The 21,193-nt window shown below is 36.5% G+C and overlaps 1 protein-coding gene and 1 long non-coding RNA gene across 2 annotated transcripts; one reads left to right on the forward strand and one right to left on the reverse strand.

Annotated features, from left to right (window-relative positions):
- Window positions 1–4,947: 4,947 nt before the first annotated feature.
- LOC126380999 (uncharacterized) lies at window positions 4,948–7,617 on the reverse strand. Its single transcript, XR_007568626.1, has 2 exons — window positions 7,325–7,617; window positions 4,948–5,389 (listed from the first exon to the last, which is right to left on the reverse strand). It is a non-coding gene; the product is annotated as an uncharacterized LOC126380999 (long non-coding RNA).
- Window positions 7,618–16,928: 9,311 nt separating this feature from the next.
- Window positions 16,929–18,330, forward strand: LOC126380981 (uncharacterized). The gene is made up of 3 exons (XM_050030556.1): window positions 16,929–17,248; window positions 17,394–17,516; window positions 17,961–18,330. Coding segments are annotated over exons 1-3 (474 nt in total). The 5' UTR covers window positions 16,929–17,246; the 3' UTR covers window positions 18,310–18,330.
- The last annotated feature ends 2,863 nt before the right edge of the window (window positions 18,331–21,193 follow it).

Consider the following 21,193-nt stretch of genomic DNA (forward strand, 5'->3'; position numbering starts at 1 on the left):
TACCCGCGACTTCGTCTGCGTACTTTTAATTTGAATATTAAGGATTATATAAAAGGAACGGTATAGCATGTGATTAAAAGAGAGTAAGTAGGTATATTTAAAAAAAATAAAAAATATCTGTTTACAGTCGTTATAAAGTACCTATGTATTCCATTGAGTGGCAGAAATTACCTAGGAATATTTATCGGTCCCTTATGTCCAAGACACTTACAGGGGTCAGCGTCACGTTGTGTACAAAAATATTTTAAAATGACCTAATTTAAAACTTTTTTGTACACAACGTTTGCTATTTTGTTATTATTTGTTAAAATGTAGAAATTGTTTGGACTCGACACTCGCGAGCAGGCCACGTATACACCACGTGCGCTCCCCCACCACAAGACAGCGCCGTTGACTGCCGCCACACTTCGGCGAATGTGCGCGACGACGAACGACGACCGACGGCAGTGGCGGCGATGCAGAGTATTCGTTAAAAGGAACTTTATCTACAAAAGCCAAATTTTTTTAACTTGATACACCCAAAACTACTAAATATCATGTTCCTAGGTTCAGTGGTTAATATTTTGTATACAAAAAGTTTGGCTTCGTAGTTCCCGTTCCGAATCCGTTCCGTTCCGTTCGAATTTCGGAAAATCCGTTTGTTGAAAAACTCTGCACATCCTAAGAGACCTACGTACCAAGTTTCATGGTTTTATCTTCAAAAATGACGAATACCCATACAAACATTCAACCCGTATTTCACCCCCATACTGGTAAAAATTTCAAAATGCTTGAACAAACGATTTTTTGTTTGTTATTTAGTGCCTAAACACAAAATTTAATATTTTTATCTTGAAAAATGACGAACCTCATAAAAAATTTCAACACCTATTTCATCCCCTCAAAGATCGAATTTTCAAAAACGCTTTAACAAATTGTTTTTTTATTTCTTATCAAGTTCCTAAATATAAAGTTTCGTGGTTTTATCCCCAAAAATGACGAACTCCCATACAAACTTTCAACCCTCATTTCACTCCCTCACTGGTCGAAATTTCAGCAACGCTAGAACAAATGTTTAATTATTTTTTATCAAGTGCTTAAATATAAAGTTTCATGGATTTATATTTTAAAATTAAAATATCCCATACAAACTTTCAACCCCTATTTCAATCTCTTCGTCCCTTCTTTTCGCAATAAAAGGTATCCTATTTTCTTTCTCAGGGTCTAAAGATTGTCTGTGCCAAATTTAATCAAAATCGGTTGAGAGGTTTTAGCGGGAAAGCGTAACAGACAGACAGACAGACAGAGTTACTTTCGCATTTATAATATTAGTAAGGATTATTTTCCCTCGTTAAATAGTAAACAAACTAAGTGTAGGTGTTATAATTTCGTTGACGAACTGATTACCTATCCGTTTCTTTGTCTAAAATGAGTATTACCTTATTACTATGATTGATTACTGGGCTTAAAGTTCGTATAAATGTCTATCGAATTACCTCCTCAAGTTTAAAGCGTAGCTAGTCATGTAGTACTATATTAATTATGTGGTGTAAGTAATTAGATTTTATCTGTATGTAATGTAATAGTTAGTTGAATAAAAAAACTTATACAAATCAGATCAATTAATTGGCGTAATGTGATTCTAGAAAGAGTTTTAATGTTAATAGATAGCTAGCTATAGCTATGTGTAGGTTCCTGTAGGAATGAGATATAACTGTTTAATAAAGACAGTTGCATCAAAATTTTATCATAAATTCCCTAAATTATGGCGCCTACCTACCCTCTAAGTTAGAAAAGTGATCAAATACTAACTTGAGGTCACTCAGTTTAAAAAAAAACATCGAAATCATTCCAGTAGCTATGGCGTCATGCGCTTCTTGACACGATCACGAAATCTAGATTTCCGCGGGAATGAGGTATTTTCCCGCCATAAAAAGTAGCCTGTGTCCGTGCCTAAGATCCTATCTTTAAATTAACCAAGTCTTATAAAATTCCGTTCAGACGTTAAGGCGTGAATGAGGCAAACTTTTAAAACAAACAATTAAAAATCACTAACCTAGTTTTCTGTCTACTGCCTACGCCTTAAGTACGATAGCATAAATATTAATAGGCCATATCCTTTTCTAGATTACTATCTATCAGCTAACTAAATTTCATCAAAATCCGTTGAGCCGTTTAGGCATGATAGACAAAACTCCCAGCAAAAACCATAAAAAAATCACTAACTCAATTCAGTTTTCTGCCTACTTCCTACCCCCTAAGTACGATGACGTGATCAATTTGATCGTACAACCGTTTTTAGATAACCAACTATTACCTTACTAAATTTCATTAAAATCCGTTCAGCCGTTTAGACGTGAAAGAGCAAAAGTCCCAACAAAAACGACTACAAATCACTAAATCAATTTAGTTATCTGCCAACTGCCTACCCCCTAAGAACGATGGCGTGATTATTTATAGCCTATGACCATTTCTAGGTTATCATCTATCACCATACCAAATTTCATCAAAATCCGTTGAGCCGTTTAGGCGTGAAAGAGTAACAGACAGACAGACAGACAGACAGACAGACAGAGTTACTTTCGCATTTATAATATTAGTATGGATTATATAAGAACCAAAATTGACGTACCATTCAATCTGTCATGCAACAATAATACAATGACAACATCGTTATTTTGTTCTAAAGATATTAATTTTGAAAAACATGATTCTTTAGGCCATTTATTGGGATTTTCTAATCAGGTTCTAGAGGGAAATATATTACACACGTCTCACCTTCCCGTTAACATTTTACCAACGACTGTGGTGAGGGTTGAATGTGATATAGTGAGCGGATCATTTATAAACGGAAAACCAAGCCATATTATTTATGAATTTGCTCCTAACGCACCACCTGGTTACAGAATTATAGAAAGCCCTACAAAAATAATTTACTTTCCAGTAAATCAAAGTAATATAAGTTGTATTCACATAAGATTATTAGACGCATACAACAATTTAATTAATTTACGTGGGGAAGAAGTACAACTATATTTCCATCTAAAGAAAACATGATAATCTATAATAAAATGACGACTCCTTCAATTAAAAATACCAGTTATTCTCGAGGCATCAACAAAAGAACATCTAAGAAGTGTAATAATTTATCTGCTGAAAATATAAATTTCCTCAAACAAATTGGTTTGAAAAAATGAATATTTTAGATATATCATCTACACCTACTTACGACAACAGCATTGACGGTATTGAATTTCATTCTTATAAACCGTATGTGACAAGTTTCAACAGGAACGATGAAATACGCATCCCGATCAACCAGCAAGATTTATATGTTTTACCATCAGCCAGCACTCTATATCTAGAAGGAAAAGTGCTCGTCGGCAAGAGAGATTCGAAAGAAATAGCTTCGTCTGTTCAGTTTACAAACAATCCATTACTTTACTTTTTTCAAGATATTCGATATGAACTGAATGGTATCGAAATAGATAGAATAAAAAATGCTGGCGTAACCACTACTATAAAATCTTTATTATCTATGAATGAGTGTGAATCAAAAATGTCTAAAGTGTGGGGGTGGGATATTAATGGCACAAAAAATATAAATTCAGGTATTTTTTCTGCTTCTATTCCCCTCTGTAATATACTAGGGTTTGCAGAGGACTATAAGAAAATTATCATTAATTGCAGACACGAACTTATTTTGTTACGTAGTAATACTAATCTTAATGCATTAAAATTAAATACTGGAGAGATTGTTAACGATATTCAGATAAATAAAATAGTATGGCGTGTGCCACACGTGAAAGTTTCCGATAAAGAAAAAAATAATTTATTGAAACATTTAGAAAGGGATAGACCAGTCCAATTAGCTTTTAGAAATTGGGACCTTTATGAATATCCTACTTTACCAAAAACTACAAAACATACGTGGTCAATTAAAACTTCATCACAAATCGAAAAACCTAGATACGTCATAATTGGTTTGCAAACTAATAGAAAAAATAATGGTGACGCAGACATGTCTCGATTCGACCATTGCAATTTACGTGATGTTAAAGTATACCTAAATTCCACTTATTTCCCTTATGAAAATTTAAATGTCAATTTTTCAAACAATAATATAGCTTTATTATACGAACAATACGCGAGGTTTCAACAGTCTTATTATGGACGCCGAACAGAACCATTACTAAGTGCAAAAGAATTTAAAGAAATAGCTCCGTTATTTGTGATAGATTGTTCGAGACAGGTTGATAATTTGAAGTCTGGACCTGTAGTAAATGTGCGAGTGGAAATAGAAACCAATACCGAAATACCAGATCTAACTTCGGCATATTGCTTAATTTTGAACGATTGCATAGTTGAATATAAACCGCTCTGTGGGGTGGTTAAAAAGATATCATGAATTCGCAAACAATAATCGTTGATGTTCAAGGTTTTAAGGATCTTAGAAATAACTTCATAATAAAGGAGCTCGCTATAGCAACCAGTGATTATACGCAAACTTTTTTGATTAAACCTCCATACTCGTATAATACTCTAACAAGGGAAGAAAAAAAACAAGTTACATGGCTCGAAAAAAATCGTAAAATATATTGGAGTGAAGGATTTATAGATCATCGAGAATTCAAACGTATTATACAGCCTTATTTAGCAAATAAAAACATTCTTACTAAAGGATTAGAAAAAGTAAAGTGGACAAAAGAATTAGGCTCTAATTGCGAAGTGACCGATTTGAGTGAAAAAGAATGTCCTAACCTTTCTAAATTATATGATAAATATACGAAAAATGAAAAAAAATATAACTGTATAAACCATTCTAAATCATGTGCTTTGAAAAATGTATTGTGTATTAAAAAATGGTGTATAGAAAATAATAAATTTATTGTGTAATGAATGAAAAAATAGTTTTATTTTTACCTTTAATAAATTGCTTTAGAAGAAAAATAAATAAAAACACCAGAATAAATATAAAATATTTATTGCACTAGAAATGATAATTACACAACTTTTTTGATATGTTTGCGATAAGTGCTTCTGTCTGCGTTAACACTTCATCATAGGAATCCTTATGTACCACGTACTGGGCGCTCATTAAAATGTTTTCTTCAGGGTCCCCGTTGTCATGAGTAACTTGAGGACTGTTCTCTAGATCGACAACTTGGACTCTAATTAGTCGAGTGCCCGGGGTGTGGTGGTTTTGTAGCACGAAGGATGATGTGTCCTTATGACGTATTTTTTTTGAGACGCACTGCACGCTAACATTTCGCTTGGCAGGCTTCCTCTTCTTTGGTTCGCGGTGGAGTCTGGCCAACTCTGGATAATCTTCATCAAAGTTTGCCAGCGGGTCTTGCGCATGTTGTTCGAACATGTACGTGATGTCTTCAGATGACGTCGTCATGTTGATCTGTTAAACAAAAACATAAGATAAGAAAGACATATAAATACAAAAGAAAATAAAGTTTTTCTAAAATAAACACAATTTAGAACTATCTGTATATCTTCCTAGCGTTATTCCGTTTTTACAGGGTCTGCAGACTTATAATTTAGAATTAACGTCACAATACATAAAAAATACAAGTAATATAATCTATACTTATAATAAATCTGTAGAGAGGTCAATTCTGTACATTAAATATTTTTTCAAAATAACTATCAGGGGGTGATAAGTGATCGATACTGATGCCAAAAATGCAATCAGTAAAATTTTTGTCTGTCTGTCTGTCTGTCTGTCTGTCTGTCTGTATGTTCCTTATAGAAACAAAAACTACTGGACGGATTTTAATGAAACTTGGTACAATTATTCTTCACACTCCTGGACAGGTCATAGTATACTTTTCATCACGCTACAATCAATAGGAGCAGAGTAGTGAAGGGAAATCCTTTTGTATGAAAAATCTAAACCACTCAAGTTAGACGTTTGAAATTTGGCATGCAGGTACCTTAGATACCGTAGAGGTGCACTAAGAAAGGAATTCCCGAAATTCCCACGAGAACGGGAATTAGCGGGAAAATCCTTTTGTATGAAAAATCTAAACCACTCAAGTTAGACTTTTGAAATTTGGCATGCAGGTACCTTAGATAACGTAGAGGTGCACTAAGAAAGGAATTCCCGAAATTCCCACGGGAACGGGAATTAGCGGAAAAATATTTTTGTATGAAAAATCTAAACCATTCAAGTTAGATATTTGAAATTTGTCATGCAGGTACCTTAGATACCGTGGAGGTGCACTAAGAAAGGAATTCCCGAAATTCCCACGGGAACGGGAATTAACGGGAAAATCCTTTTGTATGAAAAATCTAAACCATTCAAGTAAGATGTTTAAAATTTGGCACGCAGGTACCTTAGACACCGTAGAGGTGTACTAAGAAAGGAATTCCCGAAATTCCCACGGGAACGGGAATTAGCGGGAAAATCCTTTTGTATGAAAAATCTAAACCACTCAAGTTAGACGTTTGAAATTTGGCATGCAGGTACTTTAGTAAACTTAAAGCTTAGTTGCAACAGGATATTACAAAATTCCCACGGGAACGGTAGTTAGCGGGAAAAAACATTTGTATGAAAAAATCAAATCTAAATAAAAGGAGAAACTGACTGACTCAGTGACTGACATATCAACGCATAGCCTGAACGGCTAAATGTAGGCATTTGAAATTTGGAAGGGACATAGCTTAGGTACCGTAGAGGTGCACTAAGAAAGGAATTCCCGGAATTCCCACGGGAACGGAAATTAGCGGGAAAATCCTTTTGTATGAAAAATCTAAACCGCTTAAGTTAGACGCTTGAAATTTGGCATGCAGGTACCTTAGTTAACTTAAACCTTAGTTGCAACAGGATATTGCAAAATTCCCACGGAAACGGGAGTTAACGGGAAAAAAACATTTGTATGAAAAAATCGAAACCGCGTAAGATAGATGTTTTCAATTCAATTCAATTAAATTATTTATTGCATTCCATGTAGTACAATGGGGTGTTACATAGGCATAGGAACAAAAACATGGACCCTGTAGGGCACAGCAACGTTGAAGGGAAGAGAGGAAGTGTGTATTAAAATTAAAACTCAATGAACAATCAATTAAAAAAAAAATCAATTCAATCAATTGATTCAATCTAGCATGCATGCATACCTTAGTAAATATAAAGTTTATTTTTGGCTGTATTTTGAAAAATGGGAGTTATTGGGAAAAAAATTGTATGAAAAAATCTAAACTGCATAAGTTAGATGCTTGAAATTTTATATGCACTCCCACACACACAAAGATCTCTCTCTTATATAACACGCCACGCGGACGAAGTCGCGGGCAAAAGCTAGTAAAAAATAAAATAATAATATTGACTTACCAAGTAGATGCACTCGTGTCGTGTCTAACCTCTTCGAGTTTTAAAAATGAATGACGCACCTTGAAGGTATTAAAGTGTAGATTGCAAATAAAATGCAAAATACACAAAATGCACGATTTTTGCAAAATTTGCTAGAATGACGTATTGTGCTTACCAGTGATGTGTCGTTCCCGAGAATTTTCCCACTTAGGGAATGTACCCAGCAGTAAAAGACGGAAAATTTATGATAAAAAGAGCTTTATTACCTAACCTTTACGCAGATAACATTATAGAGCACAAAAAAGAACAATTTGAAAAAGAAAAACAGCCATTATTTTACTACTAAAAAGTTTTTGCAACGGAAACATTCCCACTTTGGGAACATTCCCGAGAACGGCACATCACTGATGCTAGCAGTTGCTACATTCTTATAAATTCGCTGACTTGATGAATGATGACATCAATGTAGGTCAAGTAATCAACAACCATAAACTCACGATCACGCTCGTAATACCTAATAGAGTAGGCAGAGACACTAGTTGCTTGTCACTCGTGAAATTAGTCATGAGATTACTCGTATCCTTGAGACAACTTTCATAGGTAAGGAGGTAAAATTTCTTATGATAAAATAAAAAAAACATTTATATTGAATATAATATTTTATTGTATAAAAAAATTAGAAAGTACTTATAAAACATTAAATAAGTATAGTAAATTTTGTTAGTAAACTTAAACTATGTTAGGAAATAAGTACAATGTACAATTATTCGTAACCAATTTTATACAAATTTAAGTTAATAATTATTAAGTAATTTATTATATTACTACTTATGATTATTTGAGATGGTCTTTAGGTTTTACTCATAATCTAGGTTTTTAAAAGTTAAAGCGTTTCCCCAAGCTCGGGTTCTAATTTTATCGGTACATATCGATCGTTTGTCATCGCTGTTAGATAATGCAACTTTATTTACGCTTTGTGTGAATATTTGATGTTTTATCGACTTGAACAAAATATTTTTTCTTTTAATTATTTCATTATCAAAGAGAACTTTTTCATAGTCTGTAATGGTTAAGTCACGTACTACTGAGGACTTTACGCCTTTAGCCTTTTTGATAACTTGATCACAATTTTTCACGCAATAAAGTTTTGAGCGTAAACCGACAAAGTCAGTAATAATCTTTCCTCCCATCTCATCTTTAAAAAGACCAGGAACTTTTTTGTTTTTAATAGGAAGGCACCATTGGTTTTGCTCGTCGTAATTACTTGTATCGAAATAACTATGAAAAGTACTTTTTATGTCCAGATAAAAATCTTTTGTATGTATTAAATACAAAAACGAGTCGGTATCCATATAGCACAATTGTACTCTATCTTTATAAAAGGGCTTGATGACATTATAGTGAAAGTGAAACATATGGGATTTTGATAACTCTAACACTGTAAACCCTATGTATATTGGTTTATCTAAAACAATCTGGTCGGGCTTCATTTGTATAGCAACTAAGTTCTCCGTGAACACTGAAACACTATGAAAATAAGGACTAGCTATCAATCGCTCCGCTTGGGTAGACTTTTTTGTTATATTGTTTTCATCCTTCCAACTATTAACTAATTGGACATTCACTCTATTTTCGGTATTTTCTAACGTTTTTCCAAATGTACTATTATTAAATAATTTAAATAGGTCCTGCTCAAATACGCTTGTTGCTTTTTTGCGTAACTCGGTATTTAAATCAATATATTGTTTTAAGTATGCGCTCTGTCTAAAGGTAATAACTCGATGGATTTTACGTAATATTAAACCATGCTCTATACACTTTTTTAGGTGTACGTAATGAATCACATATTTGTATTTATTATATAAGTTTGGAACGAGTTTTTTAGTTTTACCACCAGGAGGAATGCACTTTTCTGCACAAAATGGAAGATCGTTGTGGTATTGATGTAAATGGTCAGGATATAACAGATCTACTTCAAGTATGTAACCCCAGGCATTGTTGTCGGGTATACTTGAAACGTTAAAATCATTTAATTCGCTTTCAAGCAAAAACCTGAAATTCGCGTATGGTAAATATTGACACATACTGAAACCATAAAGATTATTACAATCCACATAAACGATATAAGACTCGGGTTGTGATTCATCGTATTCATTAATATATTTATTGTTAGCTTTAGCATAGCGATGCGAACACATACATAATCCACCTCGAATTCCGTCTTGAATCATTCGGGTAATTTCTATGTCAGATATAAGTTCAAGTTTGATTCCTGTTATTAATAACATAGCGTCAAACGATAGGCTTGGCGCTGAGATGTAAAAGGCAGGGTCGAGAGTGTAATGTCGCTTACAGGTCTTACGGAAATTCTGAAATATATCTGTTAACAGAAGAACATCCGATTTGAGATACAAGTCAGTATACTCTCCTAAACTAGTCAAACTAAATCGCGACCATACAGACATCGCGTGATTGTAATCATCATCGGAAATTGGATCATTATTTAATGAATTAAAAAAACAAGACTTCGATGGCAGTGCGGTTTCTTCGTAATTATCCCAACTTGACATATAATCATACGGATACACTCCCTTACGAGTCAATAATTTGAATTTTTCCTCTTCAGGAAAATGACGCCGAAGATAAACAAAATCCTCAGTTTTCATTGTTTTGGTTAGTTTGTCTAAACTCGTTCCTAAGAAATTAAAAGAATCTACGAAACGTAAATGTATGTACTCTTTTTCGTTGATAGGAACAAATTTAGAAAACGAGGTGTACTTTTCCTTCGTTTTAGGTATTATTGTTATTTTTCCAGGAACCTCTCCTAACTGCTTAATAAATAAATGGCAATCGTAGCCAGATAAATTATGGAAAAAGATCGGGATACATTTAGGAACTTTAAATTGTAAATTACAATGACGATGGGCTGCTCCGCGATACTTTCCAGTAATATGACAATGATCTCTAACTTTTTTCCCCCATAAAAAATTATTACAAATGTGGCAATATAAAGATTTTTCGAAATCACGAGCATCACTTTCAGTAAATTTCATTCCTCGATTCGTATTCAATAAAGTATTAATTTCCTTAGCATCATCCAAAAGCATATTTATGAATTTATTAACACAATCTCTACCACGATAAATTCTAAATTGGTTAAAATTAGGATCAATGGAAGACACAATATTATACGCAAACGCCGCGGGCACGTGACATTGCAATTTTGTTGTGTTAGCAGTATCACAGTCATTGTCTTGAATAGGTCGCAGAATTGTTTCGAAATCGGCATAGATAACAAACGGAATGTCTTGTTTTCTGTTGTAGTTTTTAAATGTAATAAATGAACCCTCTTCTGGTAAAACAGTAACAGTTCCTTCGCATAAATGACTATTGATGCGTTCAACTGAGTGGAAAAATAACAAACAGTTTTCACAGTAATAAACTTTTTCGTGATGTTTAGTAATTTGGTTTCTAACAAGACGAGTCAAGTCTTTGATTAGACAAAAATGAGACGATGTATCGTTTTCTAGGAACAAAAGATGTACAACTTTACTTTTATCGTTCTTTATGGTCGACTCTGATTTGTATAACGGACCTGTTATTTCTTTACCATTTTTTAATCCATAAACAAAAATACTCAAACTAGGGTTATTTTTTTCAAATATAGAAATATCTGAGAAAGTGATCGGAAAATTTAAGTCTTTAATGTTTAGTACTTGTTGAAAATGGGGATACGATGATACCCGCTCTGGGTGCGTTTTTGAAGGATACAGAGCAGCGGTTACACACCATAAGAAACAAAAGTCATCCTTGTTTTGTATATTGAGGCATGCTTTTTTGTTTCTTATATATTTAGGCAAAGAGATAAAGCTGGAACCGCTTAAAGGCTGATATTTATTTATATTTATTTCAAGGTGTGAATTGCTTAAAAATGTCCAACCACTGTCTCTTTCTTCAAATTCCCCTACTTTATTCAACAGAAAAGAAACAACTTCGTTATAAAGATTATCAAAGTCAAAATTTAAGTGAATTGTAAAGTTCTTTGTAGCAAACGACTTTACTTCTTGTACGTCAGTTTTAGACAAAAGAAAAGATAAAAAAAAATTCGAAGTTAATTTTAACAGAAGTGTGAACTTGTAAGGCGTGATTTACAAGAGATCTAATTTGTTTACGAATGTTGTTTAAAAATAAAGAAGGTAAGTTTTTTGCTTCTTCATTAGATGCAATAATTCGATAACTTACTATACGTCCTTTAAAAGCGGATGTTATGATCTCTACGTTATCATAAAGCGGAGCAGTACAATTATTTTTGTGCTTACTGCTACGGAAATGTCCAGTCCACTGTCTTCCATTAACATTAACATTACACACAGAGCAGTAACCCATTTTAAATAAAATCGAAAATGGTTCAAAAAAAAAAAGAACCTTCCTACCAAAATCTATAAAGACACTTTTGTGATATTGTTTTAATTATGAGACGAATTGAGTAAAACCTATAGACTATAAGGCGATCTAAATACTAATTAATATTATAACTTAACATAAACTGCTGGGCACAGGCTTTCTCTTAATCAGACAGAGAGAGAGATAAATTAAAAGTAGTTACATACAATTATTTGAAGCAGGAAATCAGGAGCTCTTCGACTGCGCGAGTAGCGTCGATGTGGACAGTCCTTAAAGATGATTATAAGTTCAACCCGAGTATAATCTGTGAAACATGCATTTATATATTAATATTAATAAATAGGCAAATGTCGATAACCTAAACTAACTTTAATTATGACACTATTCAGACTTACCATTTAAGGGTCTACATCAACTCGTCATCTGGCTAGCTTCAAGTCGATAAAGAATGGTAGTCACCTCGTATCTGAAAGTTAGAATTAAATCAATATCTTCATCGTTTACCGGTTTTTTGAGCTAGATTAGGTGCGTATGAAAATAAATATTGTGCACTCTTACCTCGAGAGTGATCGTTGACTTTAATAGTACTTTCTTGAATTTTCACTCATGAATCGCAGCAAGAGAGCGATTCCCTTTTTGACCTGTAAATATTTCGTAATTTTATTAGTTCACTAACCATTTTTTTATAGTTTAAATAAGTATTTACTTAAGTATAATTTTGTTCTTACTCACTTTTTGTTGTAAGTTGTTGAAATAACTTCCTCTGTGTATCGGTGCAGATCGTGGATCTTCTACTTAATTTTTAATAAGTAGGCTGTAAGAAATTTAAAGTTATTAGCTCATAAAAAATAAAAATAAAAAATAAAAATATTTTATTATCGAACAACTAGATCCATTTGGTTAGTAACAAACTTAAGAACTATGTTAGTAAATTATCTTAAATATCGATAAGGTTCTATTAATCATGCAGCCGATCAGTGGACAATCCCCACTGTCGGCTACCGCCCTCAGGACGCTGTTGCTGCTGTCGCGCAGTCTGCGCATCAATGATGCTGACTTTTTGCGTACAATAGCTTCAAAGCTGTCGATATCCGCTAGCGCAAACATTGCCGATGCACTGCAGAAACGCGGCAGCCGCAACAACCGCCTGAATGCGTTATTATATTGAATTGTTAGGGCACTGTAGGCCTTCTTGGTATAATTCGTCCATAGGGTGCTGGAATAAAAGGACGTACAGTAGGCTCTAAAAAGGGTTATTTTAACTGCATCCGAGCAGCGTCCAAACCTATGTACCAACATATTCGCCCTGACCGACAGCGCCCTACGCTCCCTCTCAATGTCATCATCGTCTCTAAGGCCGTCAGTAACGATGTGTCCGAGATATTTAAAAGAGTACACTCTGTCCAGAGGCTCATTATAGAGCCTTATGGGGGGCACAACTTCAGGACACTTACTGCCGGCCTTAAAGACCATGTACTCTGACTTTCTGGTATTGTACCGCAAACCATGCGAGACAGCGTACGATTCACACACACCGAGTAAAGCTCGCATCGCACTGACCGAGGGCGCCAGCAGCACCATGTCGTCCGCGTAGCTGATATTGTTGACGCACACGCCGCCGATGTGGCAGCCGACACGCATGCTGCTGAGCTCCCGGACCAACGCATCCACATACAGGTTGAAGAGCTTGGGAGAGGTTATCCCCCCCTGCCTCACCCCGCACTCCATCCTGTACGGCTCGGAGTATTCGTCCGCCCATCTCACATGGTTCACCTGGTTACCATACCAAAACCTAAGCACGTCGGTGTAGCCGTCCGGCAGACCGACGTCGTCCAGCTTGCGCCACAGTATGTCGTACGAGACGAGATCGAACGCCTTGGAGAGATCAAGGAAACAGGCGTACACAGGTGTACTCCTGTCCGTATAATACTTGACAGTGTGCTTCAAGCTCAGTATCGCGGTTTCAGTCGATAACCCATGCCTGAAACCGTGCTGGCCGTCATGAAGCGCAAGACAGTCTTCTAACATAGAGTTAAGCACACTGTCAAGCACCTTGGCTACTGTTGTTGCCAGAGATATCGGCCTGTAATTCGATCTGTCCGACACGTCACCCGTACGATTTTTAACTATCGGAACGACTACGGTCCGCATCAGGTCCGCCGGTAGGTAGGAGTGTGCCACACAAACATTAAAAAGAAGCGCTAGGACCCTAGGTAGATGCACACCAGCGTGCCTGAGGTGCTCAATGCTGAGACTGTCGTGCCCCGGTGATTTTCCAGTGACCGTTTTACTTATGACACGTTTTATCATTTTAGCAGTAATATACACGGTCAGATCACGCTCAGTCTCAGCACTACGCACGAAAGGTGCCGAGGGCCCCAGGGGTGATGAAACTGAAAAATGCTCCTTAAATAGTTTGGCTATTTTCTCTGCTCCATTCACCCCGTCCACAGTCTCAGGTAGGCTAGGCCCAGTGTTAAGGCGTTTGGTAGCCTTCCAAAATTGACCAAAGTCGTGTTTTGAATGATGAGTAGCCAAAGCATCCATTTTTATTTGATCTTGGTGATTTTGACACCACTTTAATCTACTTTTAAAAACCCTTCGGCTACTCACCATCTCATCATAGACAAAACCCTGCCTTGGTCGCCCATACCACACCCACATCAGAAACTTGGACCTCGCCTCCCTATGTGCCTCACTAACATGCCTATTCCATCCCCGCAGCACTCGCTTACTCTTACTATGTTTATTCTGGTAAGTTTCGATCGCCGCAGACGATAGAACAGACACTATATTGCTGTACAAATTATCAATCACATCCCTATGACAGACTTCATTACAGAAACCATGACAACATTTTATAAACTCAGTAGGGAAATCTATTGACTTTAGGTTCTCATTACATAATTCCTCATAGCGCTGTATTTGTTCTACAGTTCTGTATCCCCATCTAACCTTATCACACCTTAATTTATTGAAATTACTCTTAGGTATACCCAAGTTAAGGTTACATTCAATAACAAGTGGGAAGTGGTCAGACCAATACACGTCATATAGGATCCTTGCATTTTTAACTAGCTTACTTGCAGCTTCAGTAACTATGCAGTGATCCAACCACTTCACCGTCCCCCACGCGTCACTGACGAAGGTGAATGAGTCAGAGTCTAGGTAACTCATATCGGCACAAGTCCATTTCTGGTCCGAGCAGAAGTTTAACAGCTCATTATAAAAAGGTTGCCCTGGGTGAGCATTGTAATCGCCCAGAATAATCACTGACTCACACCCACCCTCCCCAACGATAACACTTAAATTACTTAGGCAATCCGTGAAATCAGCTAAGTTATCTTCACGATCATATGGCATATATACACAACATACAATAAGATTCCGATCGCCTAGATCAATTTTGATAGCACATATACGCTCACTCGAACAGGGTACTATGGATACTCGCGGAAACACACTTTTTCTCCAAAGTAGCGCAACCCCCCCATAGGGCCGCCCTGTCAACATTCCAGCTTCGGTATCCACTGCTGATTTTCCCGTACTGCCAAAATTGGCATGTATACTCGTGAGATACGGTAGGTCATGTGGCATGAGCCATGTTTCCTGCAGAGCTACTATATCGGCAGCCTCACAAAGGCTACGAATTCCCTCTACTGATCTCTTCACATGCTTACAATTAAATGTAACAAAACTATTACATAACAAGTCATTGTCCTTGTTTCCCATTAATAATCGGTTTAGTAGCCACCGCAGAAGATTCTCTGTTGTTATCTTTTATCTTGTTATAATTGATGAAACGTCGAAATATTATTCCTTCTGGCCACAATTTATCATCAAGGAACAGATGTACTTTATAGCGTGGAACGAAAATTTTAAATGCATTGTATCCCCGCTCCCTGCGTTGAGATAACTTTATTACCGTTAAATTCTCCCCAGTCTGCGTGTAAACATACTCCATGATAGCCTCTTTCGTTGTGTCTTTGTGCACGTTTGTAATAAATATTGGCACTTTATGGTTTGCAGATTTAAAGTTCAACGATTGGCATGCGGACCTTGTATTCTCAGCCATCTGCGCTTTTTTGACGCTTCGCTTGTTCTCGACGCTTGTTAACGTTGGGATTTGAATGAGATAACGGTTTTGCACTAATGAACTCGTTTGTTATCTCTTCCAGCTGATTTTTGTTGACATAAGTCTCTTTTATTGCCTTAATCTCGCTTTGCAAGATAAGTATATCCTTTAATAAGCGCGTAACATCCACATAATCAAAGGAGATTGGTGGTAATTTGTGTAAATCCCTTGCCACAAAAATCGGAGTATGTTCTGGATCTGTATTCTTAAACAAACATATGATGTCTTGTAGGTCTTTTTGGATTTTACCATCTTTTCTACGAGATATCTTCCGTTTTGAAACCGGCAGTGAGTCAAATAACAAAGTTTTGGCTTTGTCTACCTCTTCACCCGTGAAAACTGAGCTGCAAATCCTTATTAGGCTCACTTCATCCATTACGTCAATTTTGTTTTGTACAAAAGACAAAACTTCGCTAATCACGATATTACACGACACACATTTAACTGCACTCGACGTCATTTTTTTTTTTTTTACTTAGCGGTGAGTCATCACACAACCGGTCGATAGCACAGACGGACACGGAATGTCATAAGTTCATAATTATTGATTTATGAAAAAAATAACTGAATTACAGTACTTAGGTAAACTTATTTTAATTCAAACTCACCTTTTTGGTAAATCACAGTAATTCTGAAATATATCTTGAGGTTCAAACGTACGAGGGCTTCAACGGACGAAATATGTATGGTACCTAATTCTGAGTAAGTATTAGACACGTGTAATTAAAAGTATTACGTATTAAGTAGGTATGCTGGTATTGCTTTTTTGAATTGATGTTGCAATATTCCGTGAGCTATTTGTTCATCGAAAAAAGATGACTTTAAATATTTTTTGTCAATGCTCATCATTACGTCAACCTCACACGGGCGTTTCGTGAACGTTTGCACTCCGCGAACGTACATTTGACGCAAACGCGGCGCTCAGACCGCGAACCATATCGTTTTTCTAACGTATAGCACGAACGCTCGTGTGGGTCGACCAGTAATTGAATTAGGTTGCTTTTGCTTGCAGTTTTTATAATAGGTAGAGTTCATGTTAAATAGTTTTCAGTGCTTTATTCAATTTACGTTGCAGGTTTTCGTGAGCTGTAACATGGTATCCCAAATGAAATATTTTCGAAAAGGACGTATGTCAACGAATTAAATAGGCTTTAAGGCTTTTTAAATTACGATGTAACATTTTTGCTTAATTTTAGTTTTGGGGTATAAAACAGCGAAGTCTTTGGTAAAAATTATCAGAAGCAGATCAAGAACCTCCTCGCCGAAAAGAGTTGAGTAACCCCGCTCCTCAGTGAAGAGAGTTGAGCCCTGAGCGACACCAGCCACCGCTTACCAGCCCTGAGTCGACCCCGGCGCTGTGCAAGTGAACACTTCAAGCTAAAACAAGTTCCACTTCTGAGCACTATGTAAGTTCTCCATCACATAATTTTGGAGGTTTAACTTAGAAGTTCTGCTTCACCTATTAGTGTGGGGAGTACACATCACCCAAAGAATTTCTACAGTTACAGTGCAGTACATTACATTGATTTGATTTGATTTATTTTGTTTCAGGTCCGATTCAGAATTTGAAGTTATTCCGAAGCAGGGATCTACAAAGAAGACTCCTGCTGCACGCCAAATGAAGCGTTCGCGAGCCCCTCCGTCGATTTCGTCGATTGACCAGGAGAATACAAAGTGAGTATAATTAACCATGTGACATGTCAATATTTTTTTCAGCAGGTGGTGCATTGGCTTGATACCTTGATTTCTTCAACAGAAGTCACGGGTTCGATTCCCTGTCGAGTCAATTTACGATCCGGTTCATTACTTTACGTTCGAGAACGGTCCGTATCCCTCAGTTTAAAGGCTCCTGCTGTTCCTGCTGTTTATGGCCTCCGTGGTCCAGTGGTTGAGCGTTGGGCTCACGATCCGGAGGCCCCGGGTTCGAATCCCTGTGGGGACGTATCACAAGAATCACTTTGTTTTTATTTATGTTATCGTTATCTCTCGAACAAGTATACATTCCCTACATTCCATACATTCACCAATGTTTTAACTATTTATATTTATTATCAAATATGACAGCAAGTTGGTTTTTATTACTTTGTAACTCTAAAATATATTTTCTTTTTATTATAGGAAGAAAGCAAAGACACACGACATCTTCGGGCTAAGTCACGGGCGCACGGTCGGCAATGAAGGAAGCGACAAGAGGATCGTATCGTACTTCGTAAACAAGGTGGCGAACGGGTCAGAGCGGCGTACAACTAGCTTGGATGGCGAATACGTGGTGGACTTGAAGATATACCATGCCAACGACGTGAACAACACTGATTCAAGAGAAGTCTGGCGCAAGGCTCTTCTACGAATCAAGCTGCAGACTCCGGATGACAGCGATGAGTGGAAGTTGTTACAGAAGCTAGTTACACGAATTGACAAAAACTTTGAAGATGAACCACGATTTTACTCTGACAAACATGTAGATTGAACACGATTGAACAAATAAAAGCATTACGCCTTACCTACCTTATTTTCTTTAATTACGCCTAACATCAATACTTACACACTCGTAAACTCGTAAATAAAAATTTTCTGATACTTAAGTACTTCAAATTAACATTGAATCACTTTGATTAGTTACTTTGATCACTTTGATTACAAACGCAGATTCGATTCTTATTCAAAGATTTAGCGAAGTTAAAATTCTGTTTATCACGATTACTTACACTTTTATCATGTTTACATTGTGTTAAACATCATCTTGCAGTGGGCAGTATTCACAACATCTATTGTAAGTACATACAAAATAGAATTATTAAAGCATGAACCTTGTTTAAACTTGTTGAGACTTGAACCTTGTTTCAACTTGTTAAAACATTTTTCAATAACTTACTTCTTTCACATTTTATTTTTGTTGTTATTCTTGATTTTGTTCTTGGTGTTGTCTTGTGATGGGTAATTAATGTGTTATTTTATATTATTGGGCATTCCACCCACCTAAGTGAGCGCAGCGAACGGTCGTGAGCAGAGCGAACGATAGGTGGGGCAGAATGCCCAATAATATACTACTACTCATAGCGGTCATTTTCTAAAACATTAGTGATAACGAATGGCCCTTTAAACTTTTTATCTAGTTTGGTCTGATTTCTTTCACTTGTTTTGAGAAACACGAAATCTCCTTTTGAAAATGGTTTTATTTGAGAACGACCTTTATTAAACCGTATTACCTTTCTATCAGCCGCCTTTTTAATATTAGTTGACGCGTCTCTACGAATGGAATTAAGATCCAAACGACTTTGCTGTTCGGTTGTTTCTACATTAATTTTGGACAATCCTAACGACTGAGCACGAATACCGAACATCAATTCCGATTGTGTATATTTAGTTACTGTTGATTTTGTGCTGTTGAGCGCAAGCTGAATGTTACCCAATTCATCGCGCCAAGTCTTCCTGGGATCATTTTCAACAATAGTGAGCAAGCTTTTCAGTGTTCGCATAACGCGTTCAACTTGGCCGTTAGCCCTGCTGGAGCCCGTCGCGATGTAGTGCATGTCAATATTGTGGTCTCGACAAAAATCTTTGAATTCCGCGCTTATGTAACAACGACCTTGGTCTGCAATTATGCGCCTTGGAGCTCCAAAAAGGCTAACCGCTTTTCTTAGGGCTTGTACCGCGCTTTGAGCATCAAGAGATGAAGTGTGCTCCAAAAGAACATATTTCGTAAATGCATCCACAATTACAGAGCAGTACTCTTTGCGGTCACTCTTTCCGGACAACTTCCCTGTGAAATCTATGTGAATCGTATGCCACGGCACAGCTACTTTGGGAATTGGGTGAAGTTGCACCGGCTGAGCTCCCGATGGTCCTTTCGAGGCTTTACAAATTATACAGGAATCCACAAATTTTCGAACGCACTTCGACATTTGCGGAAACCAGTACTGCTCATATAACTTGTCTAATGTCTTGTCCTTCCCCAGATGTTGTATCTCACTATGAACATGGTTGATGAGCGTCCATATTAGCGAGCGAGGTACGACTGGTAACCAAGAAACGATTTTGTTTCGGATAACTTTTCGATATAACAGGCCGTCCTGTTGAAGTCATACCTGGTCAACAGATACCAATTTATAGAAATGGCTAGTATCACAAACTTGGAGGAGACTATTTATCGGTCTAATAGAGTCAAAATAAAAAGGGGTGTGCCACAAGGCTCTGTCCTTGGACCTCTATTTTTTATAATATTTACAAATGATCTAATTAGAAGCATGAGTTCCCTGAATGCCGATGTAGGTCTAACAGTCTTTGCTGACGACACAAACGCAGTTGTAACTGCTGATACAATTGATGGACTACAGGAAAGTGTCAACAATGTATTAGTCTCTTTTGATGCATGGTTTAAAAGGAACGGCCTCCTACTAAACCCTTGTAAGACAGCTATTATTCAATTTAAAAGCACGTCTCGTTATAGTGGATTAATTAGTGCAAAGCTCAATGATAAAGCGATACCAGTAGTTGATACTGTTAAATTCTTAGGAGTCCATATAGACGGCCTTTTGAATTGGAAGCAGGAGCTTGAATCTATTGAATGCAGTTTAAGTTCTGCTTGTTATGCCATCCGTACCCTTAGGGATGAACTAAGTACTGATCAGTTGAGGGGGTGTATACTTTGCCCTTATCGAATCTAAATTGAGATATAGCATCAAATTTTGGGGAAATGGTTACTTATACAATATAAGAAGAGCGTTTATTCTGCAGAAAAGAGCCATACGGAACATCACGAGAATAAAACAAACAGATTCTTGTAGAGAGCACTTTAAGAACTTAGGTATACTTACTGCACCGTGTCTTTACATGTTTGTTATTTTGACTAGTTTTCACAAACATTTTATGTCTCGAGGAAACAGTAGAAGCGCGATCGTCGCGATTGAGTACCCGTCGGAAGGATGTGGTGCACGAAATCGTACCCCGTCTAAACGTAGTTAGACATAGTGTTGCTTACCAACAAGTTTACCTATACAACAAACTGCCTGTTTGTTTTAAAGAGATAACAAATAACACTATATTCAAGTCACGATTGAAAGCCTTCCTGTTAAGTAAATGTTATTATTCAGTTCATGATTTTATTGGTGACTAGCTTTTGCCCGCGACTTCGTCCGCGTGGCGTGTTATATAAGAGAGAGATCTTTGTGTGTGTGGGAGTGCATATCAAATTTCAAGCATCTAACTTATGCAGTTTAGATTTTTTCATACAATTTTTTTCCCAATAACTCCCATTTTTCAAAATACAGCCAAAAATAAACTTTATATTTACTAAGGTATGCATGCATGCTAGATTGATTCAATTGATTGAATTGATTTTTTTTTTAATTGAT

This window comes from Pectinophora gossypiella, unplaced genomic scaffold, assembly GCF_024362695.1.
Source record: "Pectinophora gossypiella unplaced genomic scaffold, ilPecGoss1.1 Pgos_33, whole genome shotgun sequence".
In the NCBI taxonomy this organism is placed as follows: Eukaryota; Metazoa; Arthropoda; class Insecta; order Lepidoptera; family Gelechiidae; genus Pectinophora; species Pectinophora gossypiella.